The sequence below is a fragment of the Fulmarus glacialis genome, unplaced genomic scaffold (genome assembly GCF_000690835.1).
Source record: "Fulmarus glacialis isolate BGI_N327 unplaced genomic scaffold, ASM69083v1 scaffold18842, whole genome shotgun sequence".
Classification (NCBI taxonomy): Eukaryota; Metazoa; Chordata; class Aves; order Procellariiformes; family Procellariidae; genus Fulmarus; species Fulmarus glacialis.
The window spans coordinates 1-12,925 of record NW_009198663.1 but is presented as its reverse complement, the minus strand read 5'-3'; the positions used below and the strand labels follow the sequence as shown (position 1 = coordinate 12,925).

At 45.1% G+C, this 12,925-nt stretch overlaps 1 protein-coding gene across 1 annotated transcript; it reads right to left on the bottom strand.

Annotated features, from left to right (window-relative positions):
- Positions 1-9,117: 9,117 nt before the first annotated feature.
- INHBB (inhibin, beta B) lies at positions 9,118-10,448 on the bottom strand (the record flags this gene model as incomplete). The annotated part of the gene is made up of 1 exon (XM_009572999.1): positions 9,118-10,448. A coding segment is annotated over one exon (776 nt), but the record flags the coding sequence as incomplete, so codon positions are not given.
- Between the last annotated feature and the right edge of the window lie 2,477 nt (positions 10,449-12,925).

Below are 12,925 nucleotides of genomic sequence, written 5' to 3'. Positions count from 1 at the left end.
CTTTCTTTCCTTCATGATCTGTTTTGCTTTTCTTTTAAAGCTGTTTCTATCAATTATGGCAAGATTTACTCGGAGCCCCAATAAAGGGTCACTGCAGACATCCCAGCAGAATAGAAGACAGCTACATTTATGTTCCAGAACTCTTCTGTTTTCCAGAAAGACACCTCTGGGTTGTCATTGTATAACAACATTGCCAGAAGCTAAGCTGATCAGACAGGAGAAAAAAAAAAAAAAACATAACAACAGAATAGCAACAAAGAACTTTTCAGATATCCCCAGATTGTTTATAGGCTAAGGGTTCCTACTCCAACAGCTTTGACAGAAGATCTGCTGCCCTAATATTTGCTGAATCCTGCTCCTCTCTTCTGCCAGTGGACAGAAAGGAAAACACAAGGAAGTTCTTCATTTTCTGCACGGTGCCAGAGATGCACAAATGGCTTCAAAGATCTCTAGATAGGAGGTAGATACACCCCTGCCTAAAAGAACCACCACCCTAACAAATTACTAAATTGGTTGACAGGAAAAAGGCTTTTTATCAGCATCCTGCTTTGTCAAATTAAAAGATACCATTAACATTTAAAACCAACTAGTCCTACAGGAGTGGGGAAAAAAAAAGTAGCACCAGCATTTTCTTTTCTAGGTGTTGATGAAGCCTGTATTACCGTTTATCGCTAACCAAAAAAAGCCTTAAACAAACACACTTCTCACTTTTCTGATCGGGCATAGCCAATAAATTATTTGTCAGATTCTTTCAGATGTGTTTACAAACCTTTTCCTCTTACGCCAGCTTACACCCAGTGAGAATTTGAAAAGCTAAATTACAAGTATAAACACTTCAAAACAGAAGTTAATAATAGAAAGAATTAAGAACACTGCTAGAGCGACACGATACGGATGCTGTATTATTAAACAAACGGCTCACAATGGTATTATGACATGAGTCATAATGCCTGATGCCGTGACCATATTGCAGAAAAGAACAATAGCTGCTATCACCAGCTCCAGAGATACACAGAGCACAATACCGGGAGCCCGACTGCCGACTGATCTGGAGGAAGGGTTTTGTCTACAAGCCAACAGGATAAATTCACACCTGGTGCAAATGGGTGCAACTGAACGGAAGCTCATGGAGTTGCAGCATCTTCAGCTGCACTCTGATATCACACCAAAAGTACTAAGGGCTTTGCTCTGTGCAGTCTTGCAGCCTCTTTATGACTGTAATTGACCGGGGAATTCTGATTTGGTAGGATTTTGAATCTGCTTTCCACAGGTGTGAATAACTGAATCTGGCCCTACATTAACACCAGCAGATGTTTAAGCCCAGCAAGTCACAGAGCACATCTGAATTGTTGTAACGTTCAACATCATCACAAGGAAGTCTGCTGGAGACAGAAAACTGGTGGCCATCAGCACATGGACTGGTTTGCCATTCCTTTTGTTGTTATATCTGGTAACGGTGGACTGCAACTGGTGAAGAAAAAGATTACTGTAAGAGCTGGCAGATTCACAAGCTTGACAGACAAAGCATGGAATCAAATCCTGGGGTGCACTTACAGCATGTGCTTCCCGTAATTAAAAGTCTATTTGCGGCACGCAGAGTAGAAAAAGCTTTCATTTGGGGTAAAACTTAAACATAGCTTTACTCTCCCTGCTTGATGCAGTAACCCAATTCAAGGGGATATGGTCTGGAAGCAATGTTCTCCAAGATTCACATATCTACAATTGTCAAGGGTGGTGGGGGGAGGAGAAAACGAGAACAAAGTAAGGGGAACCCACCCATAAAATGAAACATAGGGCTTGAGTCATTGTCACGCACTGTTAACGTAGTGATTCGACCACTGTGGTGTGCAGCTAATATAAACAGAGCCGGTTTAAATCGTAAGTCTCTGTGCCTATCACGTAGTTAATCAGAAACACTCAGCACAGAGATTTAGATGGGCTCCGCTCTGCTCAAGTGCTGCCCAGCAGCTCCCAGTATAGGAAGCGTGGCCCAATGGAGGACGCGTGACCAGGGCACTATGATATTCTGGCTCTTTCTCACCTTTTACGGCAGTGCTGGGGACCCCTGGCAGCTGTCCTAAAGGCAGCCTCAAAGTTGCTCTGCACTGTGCTAAAGACCAAACCAGCTTCTGAACAATTTCAAAACACGGGTTGAGCAAAAGTGGTTTGCTGCGCTCTCTTGGATGTGGAGCTGGCTGGAGCACAGCCACATCTGAGAACAGGCTGCCTTCTCTTCAGCCATCACAAGGGCACCTACATACCGCGTACTTGGTGCAAGACAACATACTTAGGATGAGGTACCCAAAAGTCAAGAAATCTACTCAAAACAGTGGGTGGCTACACTGCCTTACCTCCAATCTATCATCAGGATGCCCCAAAATACGTTTTATTACAGAGGTATTAACATGGCAGCAGTTGATTTGCTTAGAGAAAGCTTTGCGTTTCTTGTCTGTGTGTGTTTACACATAAAATGCACGCTCACCCATGCAAACATGCCACCCTGATCAAGCCAAACATACACAATGCATATAAGACATAAATAAATACTTATGAGTCACTGATAACCACCTCATAAATTACATAGTCTTACAAAGTATCGCTGCTAAAGATAATTCATACAATTGGATACAAAATACACATATACGACTCTCATTAAGACAGATAAGAGTTGTTTGTTTCCTTTCACAAGAGCCCAAGGCCTTAATTTACAAGGTCCTGAATTATTTTTTTAAGCTTGGAGTCCCACAGCTGTGGGTCAGTTCCAAAACCTGACCCAAAAACAAGCCATAAGAGACCAAACCTGATTACAGAGGACATAGTGAGTAGGAGATAGGACAGGGGGGTCCAAAAGTCCAAGAACCCAGTCTGCTCCAGCTCGCAGGAGCCGGATCTGGTAGCATTTATAACCCTTTATTCTCAAATGGATGTCGCTTCAGCATCCACCTCTCCTACCTCGCTCCTGCTGCGCTGCCCAGGACCGGCTCCCGCATCACCCAAGCGAGGAGCTAAGCTCCTGCCGCAGGAAAGCGTGGCCGCTGCAGCTCTTCCACAGCCTGTGACAAACTCTTTGCGGGAACGGGCGCAAGCCGCTCCGTCTGACAAAGCAAAGAGGGGCGAGATCAGCCCTGCAGCCTCCGCTTGGGCAAAACCTAAATGCCACTTTGGTACCACTTGACTGACGCAGCCCAAACACGGCGTGTTTGTTTTGCTGACACATAGGCTTAAGTTTGCTCCCCAGCCACATCTTCTTTCCCCTTGGATACAATAGTCATCTTCATAGCGCTTATTATAACATATTGCAGCAATAATGTGCAATTATCCTCAAAAACAAAGCAAAAGCTCAAGATAAAAATAACAGGCACTGAGCACACTTACCAGCTGGAGGAAGGCAGCGAGGCAGCACTAGCTGCAGCCCTAAAATGGCTGTGCTGTAGTAGGCTGCAGCTGCCTCTCCCGGCCTGATTTCAAAGGCCAGTCTGCAGGAGAACACGCCGAGAGGTGGACCCTCTCCAAAAGCAGGTCCAAAGTGAGAAGGAGCAGGCAGCAGCCGGGCTCTGCAAAGCTCTCATTAGGTAGAGATGTGCCTCACCTGGGGTCTGTGCACTTTGCAGCTGGGTTCAACGATTGCATTTGGGCCAGGCAAGAGCTTGAAAAGCTCAGCACCTGGGGGGGCTGATCCTTTCATTAGGAGAGGCCCATCAGGGAGCCAGCAACCACAGCTCTCATCCTGGGTCTTCCTTGATGGTGATGTCTGACCCAGGGAAACCAATACACCTCTCGGGTTTTCTTCTTGCCCTTTTTTCTGTTTTGCTGGATATGCCTACTTGGACTTTGCCCACAACAGACTCCTGCGCTGACCCCTCTATTTCCAAGCTTTCACAACAATGTGCCCTGGAAGCAAATTATAGTGGGGGGGAAAAAACCAGTTTCAAGGAGCAAAAAGAGGAAGCCTATAAATTTAATAAAAGTATTGGCTTAAAATTCTCAGTGGCAGATCATGAAGATGGTAAATCTGATCACGTATAAGGAAGCTATATGCATATCTCAGGTCTCTGATGGCTTCACAGCTCGCTCAGGTTATGCGGCGTCTGTGTAAAAACTTGACATCTCTGCTTTGTACAAGGAAGATACTGGTTAGAGCTGCACACATTCAAGGAGGGCCTCTGTTGAATAGAATTGGCCAAATCAGATTAAAAACCCAGTATCTATTATGAAGGCTGCAAGCTGCCTGCTCGGAGAGGTTCCACTGATGTGAACCAGAAGCTCCTTGCATGTGGTCAGGACCTAAATTTGATACTGGAATTTAAAAACAAATTAAGATTCCCATGTAATATTGACTTCTTTTTTTTTTTTTTTTTCCAGAGTAAAAGATTTTGCAGCATGGAATGCTATATGCAGTGGTTACATGAGTCCAAGTAATTGTACCAATTATATAATTTGATATAATTGCACTAATTACATAAACACATAATAATGAAATATAAGTTATTCCAAGAGCTAAACTGGAAGAACATTAAAGAACCTAAATCTGCTCCCACTTATTCTAGTACAAATCAGAAACAATTCCCCTGAAATCAATGAAGTTACCCAAATAAAATTGGCCCCTACCATTACCAGCAGCCAGGTAAATCCAGCTTTTGGTTCAAGAGTACTGACTGGGCAAGCAAATGAAAGCTACTGGGGTATTTTGTACCGACAGAGATTGCTAATTCCTGGCCAAATTCCAGTGTACGCAGGGGGATTCTCCCCGTGTTCATGACCAGGTTAGGTGTCTTCTCCTCTTGTTTCGATCTGTCATGCAGCATCTGTGGGTTTTGCTAAATCTTGTAGCTGCTGATCCTAAAGCAAAAAAAAAAAAATTTTTTTTAGAAATACTGAGAATGACCTGGGCCCAATCAGGATTTCAAGAAAACCAGATTCAGGTGTGTCTTTAGTTACGTTGGTGCTAGCCTGAATTACATCTGCAGATTTTAGGGGAGCTACTGCAGATTTTAGGGGAGCTACTGCAGACTGACACCAGTATTAACAGAAACAGACTCTCCTCTTAGACAAGAACTTGTGTTTCTGATCCATTTTGCAAAATGTTTTTCAACTCTTCACACTAGAAACGACTCCAAACAAAAATTATTCTTAAGGATTCGTTCAGTGAGGGGTTTCCCTCTTCTCCCATGGCAGGGGGAGTGCAGTAATTAATTTCAGCTGCTGACTTCATCTCTCACAAGTAACAAAGAAGGTGAGACCTGGCAATTTTGGAGCAGGTGTCTATTATGTGTGGAAATACATGATGTATGCAGAGTTAATCCACCAAGTGCTCTGTTGCACCACATCGTGACAGTCACCCTGTTCACACTGTCCTCATTAACGCCAGTGGGAAATCCAGGCACAGGGATGGGGGTTTTGCCTGTGTTAGAATATTTTAAAGGACACAGATTTCCCAGCTGCAGAGATTGATTCTGCCGCATGATAGAATACAATGATTTCGCATTTACAGGACCAAATTCAAAGCCTATCAGAGACAAGAGAGGGACACCTAGTCACCTCAGGGCCGGGATGGACCTGACCCAGATGGTTTTGTAGATACAGTACCTAACTTAGCGTAAGGCAATGAAACTGGATGCTGAGTTTTATAAGAATGGGAATGACAGATAGGAAAATAAACCCCAAAGTTTTCAAAATCAGCCATCAAGTTTGGGCATCTCCCTTTTCATTTTGCCTGATTTCAAAAACGCAGGAGGTGGAAGCTGCAAAAAATGGCGTTCCTGCAGCCCCCTGCAAAAAGCTGGCGTGAGCAGTAGCCTTGTCATATCTCTGAAAAATCAAGCCCAAACTGACTCAGATTGGTCCCCCAAAATTGAAGACCTTTTAAACTTTATTTCATTTTAGCCTTAGAAATCTGTGTGACAGGTTGCTGTCAGCACCAGGACTCGGGAATACCTCGCTCTCTGCAGCATGCCCAGAGCAGTGAGTGACTCCATACTGCAGAAAACTCAAAGCATGTTCAGATGCTCAAAAGTTCTGTTCAGTTCGATTTCCAGAGACTGTTTCACACCAAATAAAAGGACTTGGGAACCCGGACTATGATCCAGCTCTTCCCACTCCCAGATGATGCCCCTCACACCATACTGATCTGTGCTCTTCTTAGTGTTTCTCTTTCTGCCCGACGAACGTCAGGGCCACAGCTGCAGATGGGGGAGCAGGGAAGGCAGGGGAAGAAAGCTGTGAAAGCTTTTTACCAAGAAAAGGGGTGTCCTTTGCCGGCCTCTGTGAAAGAGTTCAGGATCCCAGGCTTGCTTGTGGGTTTGCAGTGGGATGCAGAGCACAGCCTGCTCCTGCTCCTCGCTCCTGGCCAGCCCAAGCTCATGGCATCCCGGCTGCCAGCAGTTCCCTGCTCCTCGGGGCTGCGGGTCCAAATCCCACGCTGAGACACCCTGCTCTCCTCCTGGGAGAGCACAGGAGTCCCAGTGTCCGATGCAGGGCTTGGCTTCAACACCAGAAATCAACCACTTTCAATTAAGAACGAAACCTAACCGGACCCAGCCTCCAGGGCCTTGCATTTCAAAAGGCAAGATTTCTTAATATATCCCATTTTTAAAAGTGCAGCCCAGTCTTATTAATCAAGACTGTGTCATATTAGGTCACATGTGCCTTCAGACTGAAGGGATGTGTACTTGCCACTGATTTCAAGGGGAATTTATTGAACTTACCGGTGACAGGATTGACCCAAGGACCAAAGACAGGAGAGAAGGCTGCCGAGAGATGGAGCAGGAACAGCGAGCGGTGGCTTTGACAATAAATGTGCAGTTCAAGGTGGTGAGAAAGCTATGAAATATTCAAAAAATTTGGTCTGGGGGACAAAGTTCTGTGCAGCAGGTTGTTGACACAGCCACAGAAAATTGCTCCTAGAGGTCTCCCGAAACAAAGCTGTTTAAGCCCAGTGTCTGCCTTTGGGGAGGGTTGGGCAGAGCTACGCTTGAATGTGAGCTGTAACTAGAAGCCACCATTAGTTGCATGAACTTGCTTCTTCAACACTTTCCAGGTCTCAGGGTCAGATCTAACGTTTGCTAAGTCAACAGAGGTCCTTCTGTCAGCTTCAGCTGGCATTTGCTCGGGTCTCCAGGAGGAAGAATTTATCTGTGAAGATCAATGAAATCGGTATCTGAATATATGTGCAGCTGATGAGAATTTCTATGAATATTTGTCAATATTTTGGGGTTTTTATTAGTAAGGGGGATGTATTTTACTCAAAAAACCTCTCCTTGGTGCCAGCTAATTTAAAAAAAAAAAAAAGTTCATCGAACTTCGTATTGACCTCTTTTTCCTGGAAGTGCTTTCCACATTATTTTTTTACTTCTTGTAACCGATCAGGGAGTGACCTAGACAAGAAGTTACATTCTTACACAGCAGGTGAACCAGGAACTTGCTGTAAATGACCTGCAGGTATGCGGAACAGCACCGCTCCTGCGCCCAGAGACCCTGCACTGGTGCAGAGAGAAAGAAGCAGATGCTTACATGTATAGATGGCAATAAAACTAGAGTGTAACATTTTTAGGATCGCAGCTGAGCTCTCAGACAAGGCTTTCTGCAATGACTAATACGACTACGGTCTAACGCGACAGTTCACTGTCTGCAGCCGCATTCAGTCCCAAAAGTAAGCAAGTTTCTCCAGATGTTACACACTAGGGGAAAAAAAAAAAAAAGAAAAGAAAAGCACATCCAGTTTTCAATCTTTTTTTATTTATTTAAACTGTACACAAATGTAAAATACTTCAACAGCAAATCTAAGTGAAAATTGTTTGGTTTAAATTATTATGGAACAGAACCTAAAAGGAACTTTATTAAATAAACATAAAAATTGGATTTAAAGGATGCACATATTGTAATGTATTCTACAATAGTCATTTTTTTCACTCTACGTTCCATGTGCGTATGGTATAGAAAAGACACTGAATAGAACAAACAGAATCCATTTTGTACCCTGAAACAATTGGTAGGCCTCGTGAGGGATTGCTCAGTATGACTACATGATATATGATGGCTTTGCCATCTCATAAAAATTATAACTAATATGTTGGCCTCTTTGGTTCCAAAATTTATGTATAATACATTTAACTGTATTCATTTTTTGCTGCTATAAAAATAACATTTTTTTCAAATGGCAGTTTTTTGACTAATCATGCAACTAAATCAGTGCAAACATTAAAAGCAATCATTCGCTTTAAAAAAGAAGCAAAAGATTTAATTTCAAGTATAAAAAAATATAAAAAAGTCATATCATAAGTCCGGTTTTGTCTAGTATGGGTCAACACTTTAAATTGCATAGCTCATGCGGCACCTGTTTACCTAGATAGTGAGCAAAGATAAGTGCACTATCAAGTACCACTTTTCAAGGCATTGAAATTTGCAAGTGCTATTATACGTGCATTCAAGCAGTTTGCAAGTGCTATGCTGTATCATTATTTTCTGATCTTTATGGCCATCCTCGACACCTCCTGGTAAGGAAATTGAAAGCACTCTCCTCTCTCCTCCTTTCCGAGACTTGTTAAAATGTTCCTCGCCCGTTATTAAACGCACTGCATTTTTCAGAACGTCTCCACTCTGTTAGTGTCACTCCTCTTCAGGGTTCATTGGTTTAGCCGTGGTAGCGGTTGCTTGTTTGCTCGTCCCCCCACCTGACGTGTCCTTGCCGAGTCCCCCGTTGAAGAACACAGATTGAAACCTTAACTTTGCGTTCTCTGACCAGCGAGAGATGCCAATGGTCACCACAGTCCAGATACGGTATCGGATCCCCTTTTCCAAGACACGGCGAGTGTAGCCATCCACGGACTGCTAGTGGGCCGTTAAAGCGTCGGATCACGCCAGCCCAGCTTGTGACTTCGTCAGATGTTAGAAATACAGCAGTTGCTGACGTGCCTGTCTCTTTCTCTCTCTCTCTGATGGTACCACGCGATTCCTTACTGGAAGTGCTGTAGGAAGATGTGGGTATCTGTGATGTTTACGTTTCGATAAATTTAAATTAAGAGGAAGTGATCACCTCCCAAGGCAGGTGTCCTGCAGCTTCCCGTTAGACCTAAGAGGTGATGGTTGACTTTTTTTTCTTTTTTTTTTCTTTTTTAATTTTCTAAGTTTGGTCATTTCGACACCTGCGTGCAAGAATACGTCGTGTTCTCGCAGTCTGTGCTTTTGCCTGAGCAAAGGGAGCTCGTTTCGGTCTGACTTCGCCGGCAGGCGGGGAAACAGCTGCTCAGCCGTTCACTCGTACTGGCAGGCATTTAGGTCCGTCGTCACTGGTCACTGACTTTCTGTGCTCATGTCCCTTTTCTGAGCTGCCTCGTGTCTGTGTCTGTGTGTGTGTATGAGCGCGTGTTCGTGTGCGTGCCCACGATTCGTGTGTGTGTGTGTGTGTGTCTTTAAGATATTTCATAGCATTAACTTATAGGTGGTAGAATATATAAGTGTCCAAGATCCACAAACTGCCACTGTCCTGACACCAAAGTGAAATGACTTTTTTTTCTTTTTTTTCCTTTTTTTTTTTTGTCAAACTTTTCCACAGTGACTTTCCAACACTGATGCCTGGATACACAGTGAAACTTCCTCCAACACCATCTCGTACGGGAATGTTTCTCTCTTTCTCTCGCCCTCTCTCTCTCCCCCCCCCAAAAAACACACCTTAAATCAAGCACAACCACATTCTTCCACAATCATATTGGGAACGTCCCTTTTCACAATGTTGTATTCATCATCAAAGTACAGCATTGACATTGTGCTAAGTTTGGTTGGAATGCAACAGGAGTTCACGGTGCCCGGGTTCAGCCCCCGCATTCGGTACTGATTCACGACGGCGGTGTGAAAGGAGGAAGCCGACCCCGGGACGCCGGCCAAGTAGGCCGGGCAGCTCCCTTCACAGTAATTCCCATAGTAACCTGATGGTGCTATGATCCAGTCATTCCACCCAATGAGTCTAAAGTCAATGTAAAACTGTTGCCTGCAACATAGATTGGTCCTGCCATCGCACTCCAGGCCTCTTTTCCGGATCCTGTGTTTGTTATCGGCGAGGCGGGCCTGCACCACTAAAAAAGGCCGGTGGGATTCCTCCCCGGGGTCCACATAAATTGGCAGCACTGAATACTCTTCACAGCCCTCACATTGAACATCCAAGTTCAGTCTCCTTTCTCCTCTCTCAAACAGAGCCTGGATCGCCTCTGTCATGGGAAAAGTGTGCCAACCACTTCTTTTGAGATCAACTTTCTTTTCAACCACATTCCACTTGTTGCTAGTGTCCGGGTCTTGGAAATAGACTTTGACTCTTACTTTTCGCCTGCTGCCTTTCTCTAAGACATATGGAAGCAGCTTCAAGTAAAGCCACAGGCTGGCTTGAACGACAAACAAGTTCTGGTTCCCTTCATTCGAGATGAAGAAATAGAGGCGGACTCTAGATGAGGCCAGATCGTCTGCAAGATAAGGAGAGATCAGCAAGATTAAGTCAAAAAGGAAACGTTAGCTTGTGTGCCATTCTGGATTCAGGGACAATGCTAGAGCACAGCGGATCGGGAGAGCAGTGAGGCTGTGCCGGCCAGAGGGCACGCACTGAATCAGATATCCCCAATTTGCAATCGAAACGCTTTGAAAAGGGACTTCCCACAGCAACGTTCATCATCGGGCTCTAGTCGGATATGTCAGATCCACAGGCACCAGTAACAGCTCTCCAGAACCAGGTATTTCCAGCCAGCCAGCTCTAAAGACGCTACAGCAGCACCTTGAAAAGGCCGGCACTCGGACTCTGCTATCTTGTCAGTTTAAAAACAGTTTTAACTTTCAGCTACCCGCCGATTCTCGCAGGGAGAGCCCTTTCAACAACCGCTGAAACGCCAATGCCAAACCAGGGATTTTGTTTCGATTTTCACATATTCTCATTGCAGTTTAACAGAGAGGATTCATGAAACGGAGGGGAAAATATTTCAGTAATGTGCCTGCTTGTCCAACAGATCAAGCTAACCCCCACTTAGTCTGGTAGAATATCTGCTGTTATTAATCGTTTCAATCTCTGCCTTTTCGCTCCGAAACGATAAACTCCCGTACAAGGCGAGGCAATGAAGCGGTTGCTCTCGCTGTAACGCCGTTACTGACTGTTCTCAATGCGCTTTTCAGTAACACCAGAATTAAAGGAGCAAAATTGTCACAGAAAACCAAATGTCATCAAATGTCTGACAAAACCCCTTATTTGTAAACAAAAGAGCCTGCTGCATGAAATGTTTCAGAAATACCAGTGGCCCCGCTGCAGTTTTGTACTATAAGTCCTAACCGAATTTGGCGTAGGTGATAAATGTGCAAGCTGGCCTTTACAGCGGAGACTGTAATTCTGGTCCTTGAATCAAAGCCTCCCAATCGCTATTTAAAATTATTGCTGGAAAGGCATTTTCTCATCTGTCCTTATCTGTTTCGCTTCTTTCTGTACAGAGCCAAATGTAGATTTTTTTTCTTCCTTCTCTTTTCCTAAGAATCTTTATTATTTTTGTCAATCTCTGAATGGGATTTTTTGCATAGTTGGTGTCTTCATCTGTTACCCTAGATGCCTTTCAAATGTGCCTCCAGGGCCCATTCGGTACCTTGTAACGTTTCAGGGGCAAAAATTTTCACTGTGTTTGTCTACGTTTTACATAAAGTCAGTTTTGGAAGTGTTACAAAAGCCAGCGACTGACTGAATACTAAATGGAAGTACAAGCCCACCCCAGATCTCCCAACAACAGCCTATTAAAAAATAATAAACCCCAAAATGTACCCTAAGAAAGCCTTTCCCATGTTAGTAAATACACAACTTCTTTATAAACTGTGGTGACAGTGACAGAAAAAGAACAGTACGGTGTTGCTGCACCAATCCACATCACTTGTGTTGTGTGAGATTGTGTGCGCCCATAAATTTTGTATGTGAATATAACAAGCATATGTATAATGCAACAGATCCCATAGATACTGTAAATGTATATGCCTTTGGTAAGTGGGAGGGTAGATAAAGAAGATGAGTGGGCAGTATACAGGATAGAAAGAGATTTATTTTGTGGACAAATGATATATAGATGCCACAGGAAGATAGAGAGAGAGAAAAATTAACTGAGCGATAGAGCGATGACGGAAAGGCGAGATGGGCAGATAGACAGGAGAGAGCTAATTTGCAGAGTGATGGTATTACGGCCAGATGTGCAAAGTTCACAGGCACAGCGGTTGCCTGGATAAACTGCTGGAAAGCTATACTGAAGGGACTCAGTGACACATAATTGCAATGGCAGGACAGGACTGAGATGGCTGGTACCGTGGGGATGGATGGCACAGTTAGTAAACAGACCGATGGACAGAGAGGAGACAGACACACTTGGGAAGACGCGGTGGACAAACAGACAAGGCCAACACTACAAATGAGAGCTAAATAAATGGGAAACAAACGGAAAGGGAGGACGGGTGAATGCAAGCCTCAACAGACAGATGCATGCAGTGAACCAGATGAATGTGCAGGGCAGGCAGACGAGGCGAGGGATGCAAGAGATGGAGTGGGACAGGCGGAGGAGGGACAGTGGGACGCACAGGGACGGAGGCAAGCCACGGTGCAGCTGGAAGGACTGCCGGAGGGAAGTTGGGGGCACGGAGGCCGCGGAGGGATGGAGGGACACAGCGAGGGGGGTTGCAGGGCACAACCCGGGGAGAAGCCCGGGCACAGGGACACGCTCAGGGAGGACGGGCAGGAGCGGGCAGGTCCAGGGCAAGATGGTGCGGGGCAGAGGGGAGAGCGGGTGAGGCGGAGGGCATGCGGTGAGCCCGGCAGCCAGGTGCCGGGGGACAGCAGGCAGGAGGACAGGCAGGGGGCCGGGCAGCAGGGCCAGGCAAGGGCGGCCAGGGGAGCTGCCAGGGGTCAGGCAGCGGGACGGAGAGGGTGGGC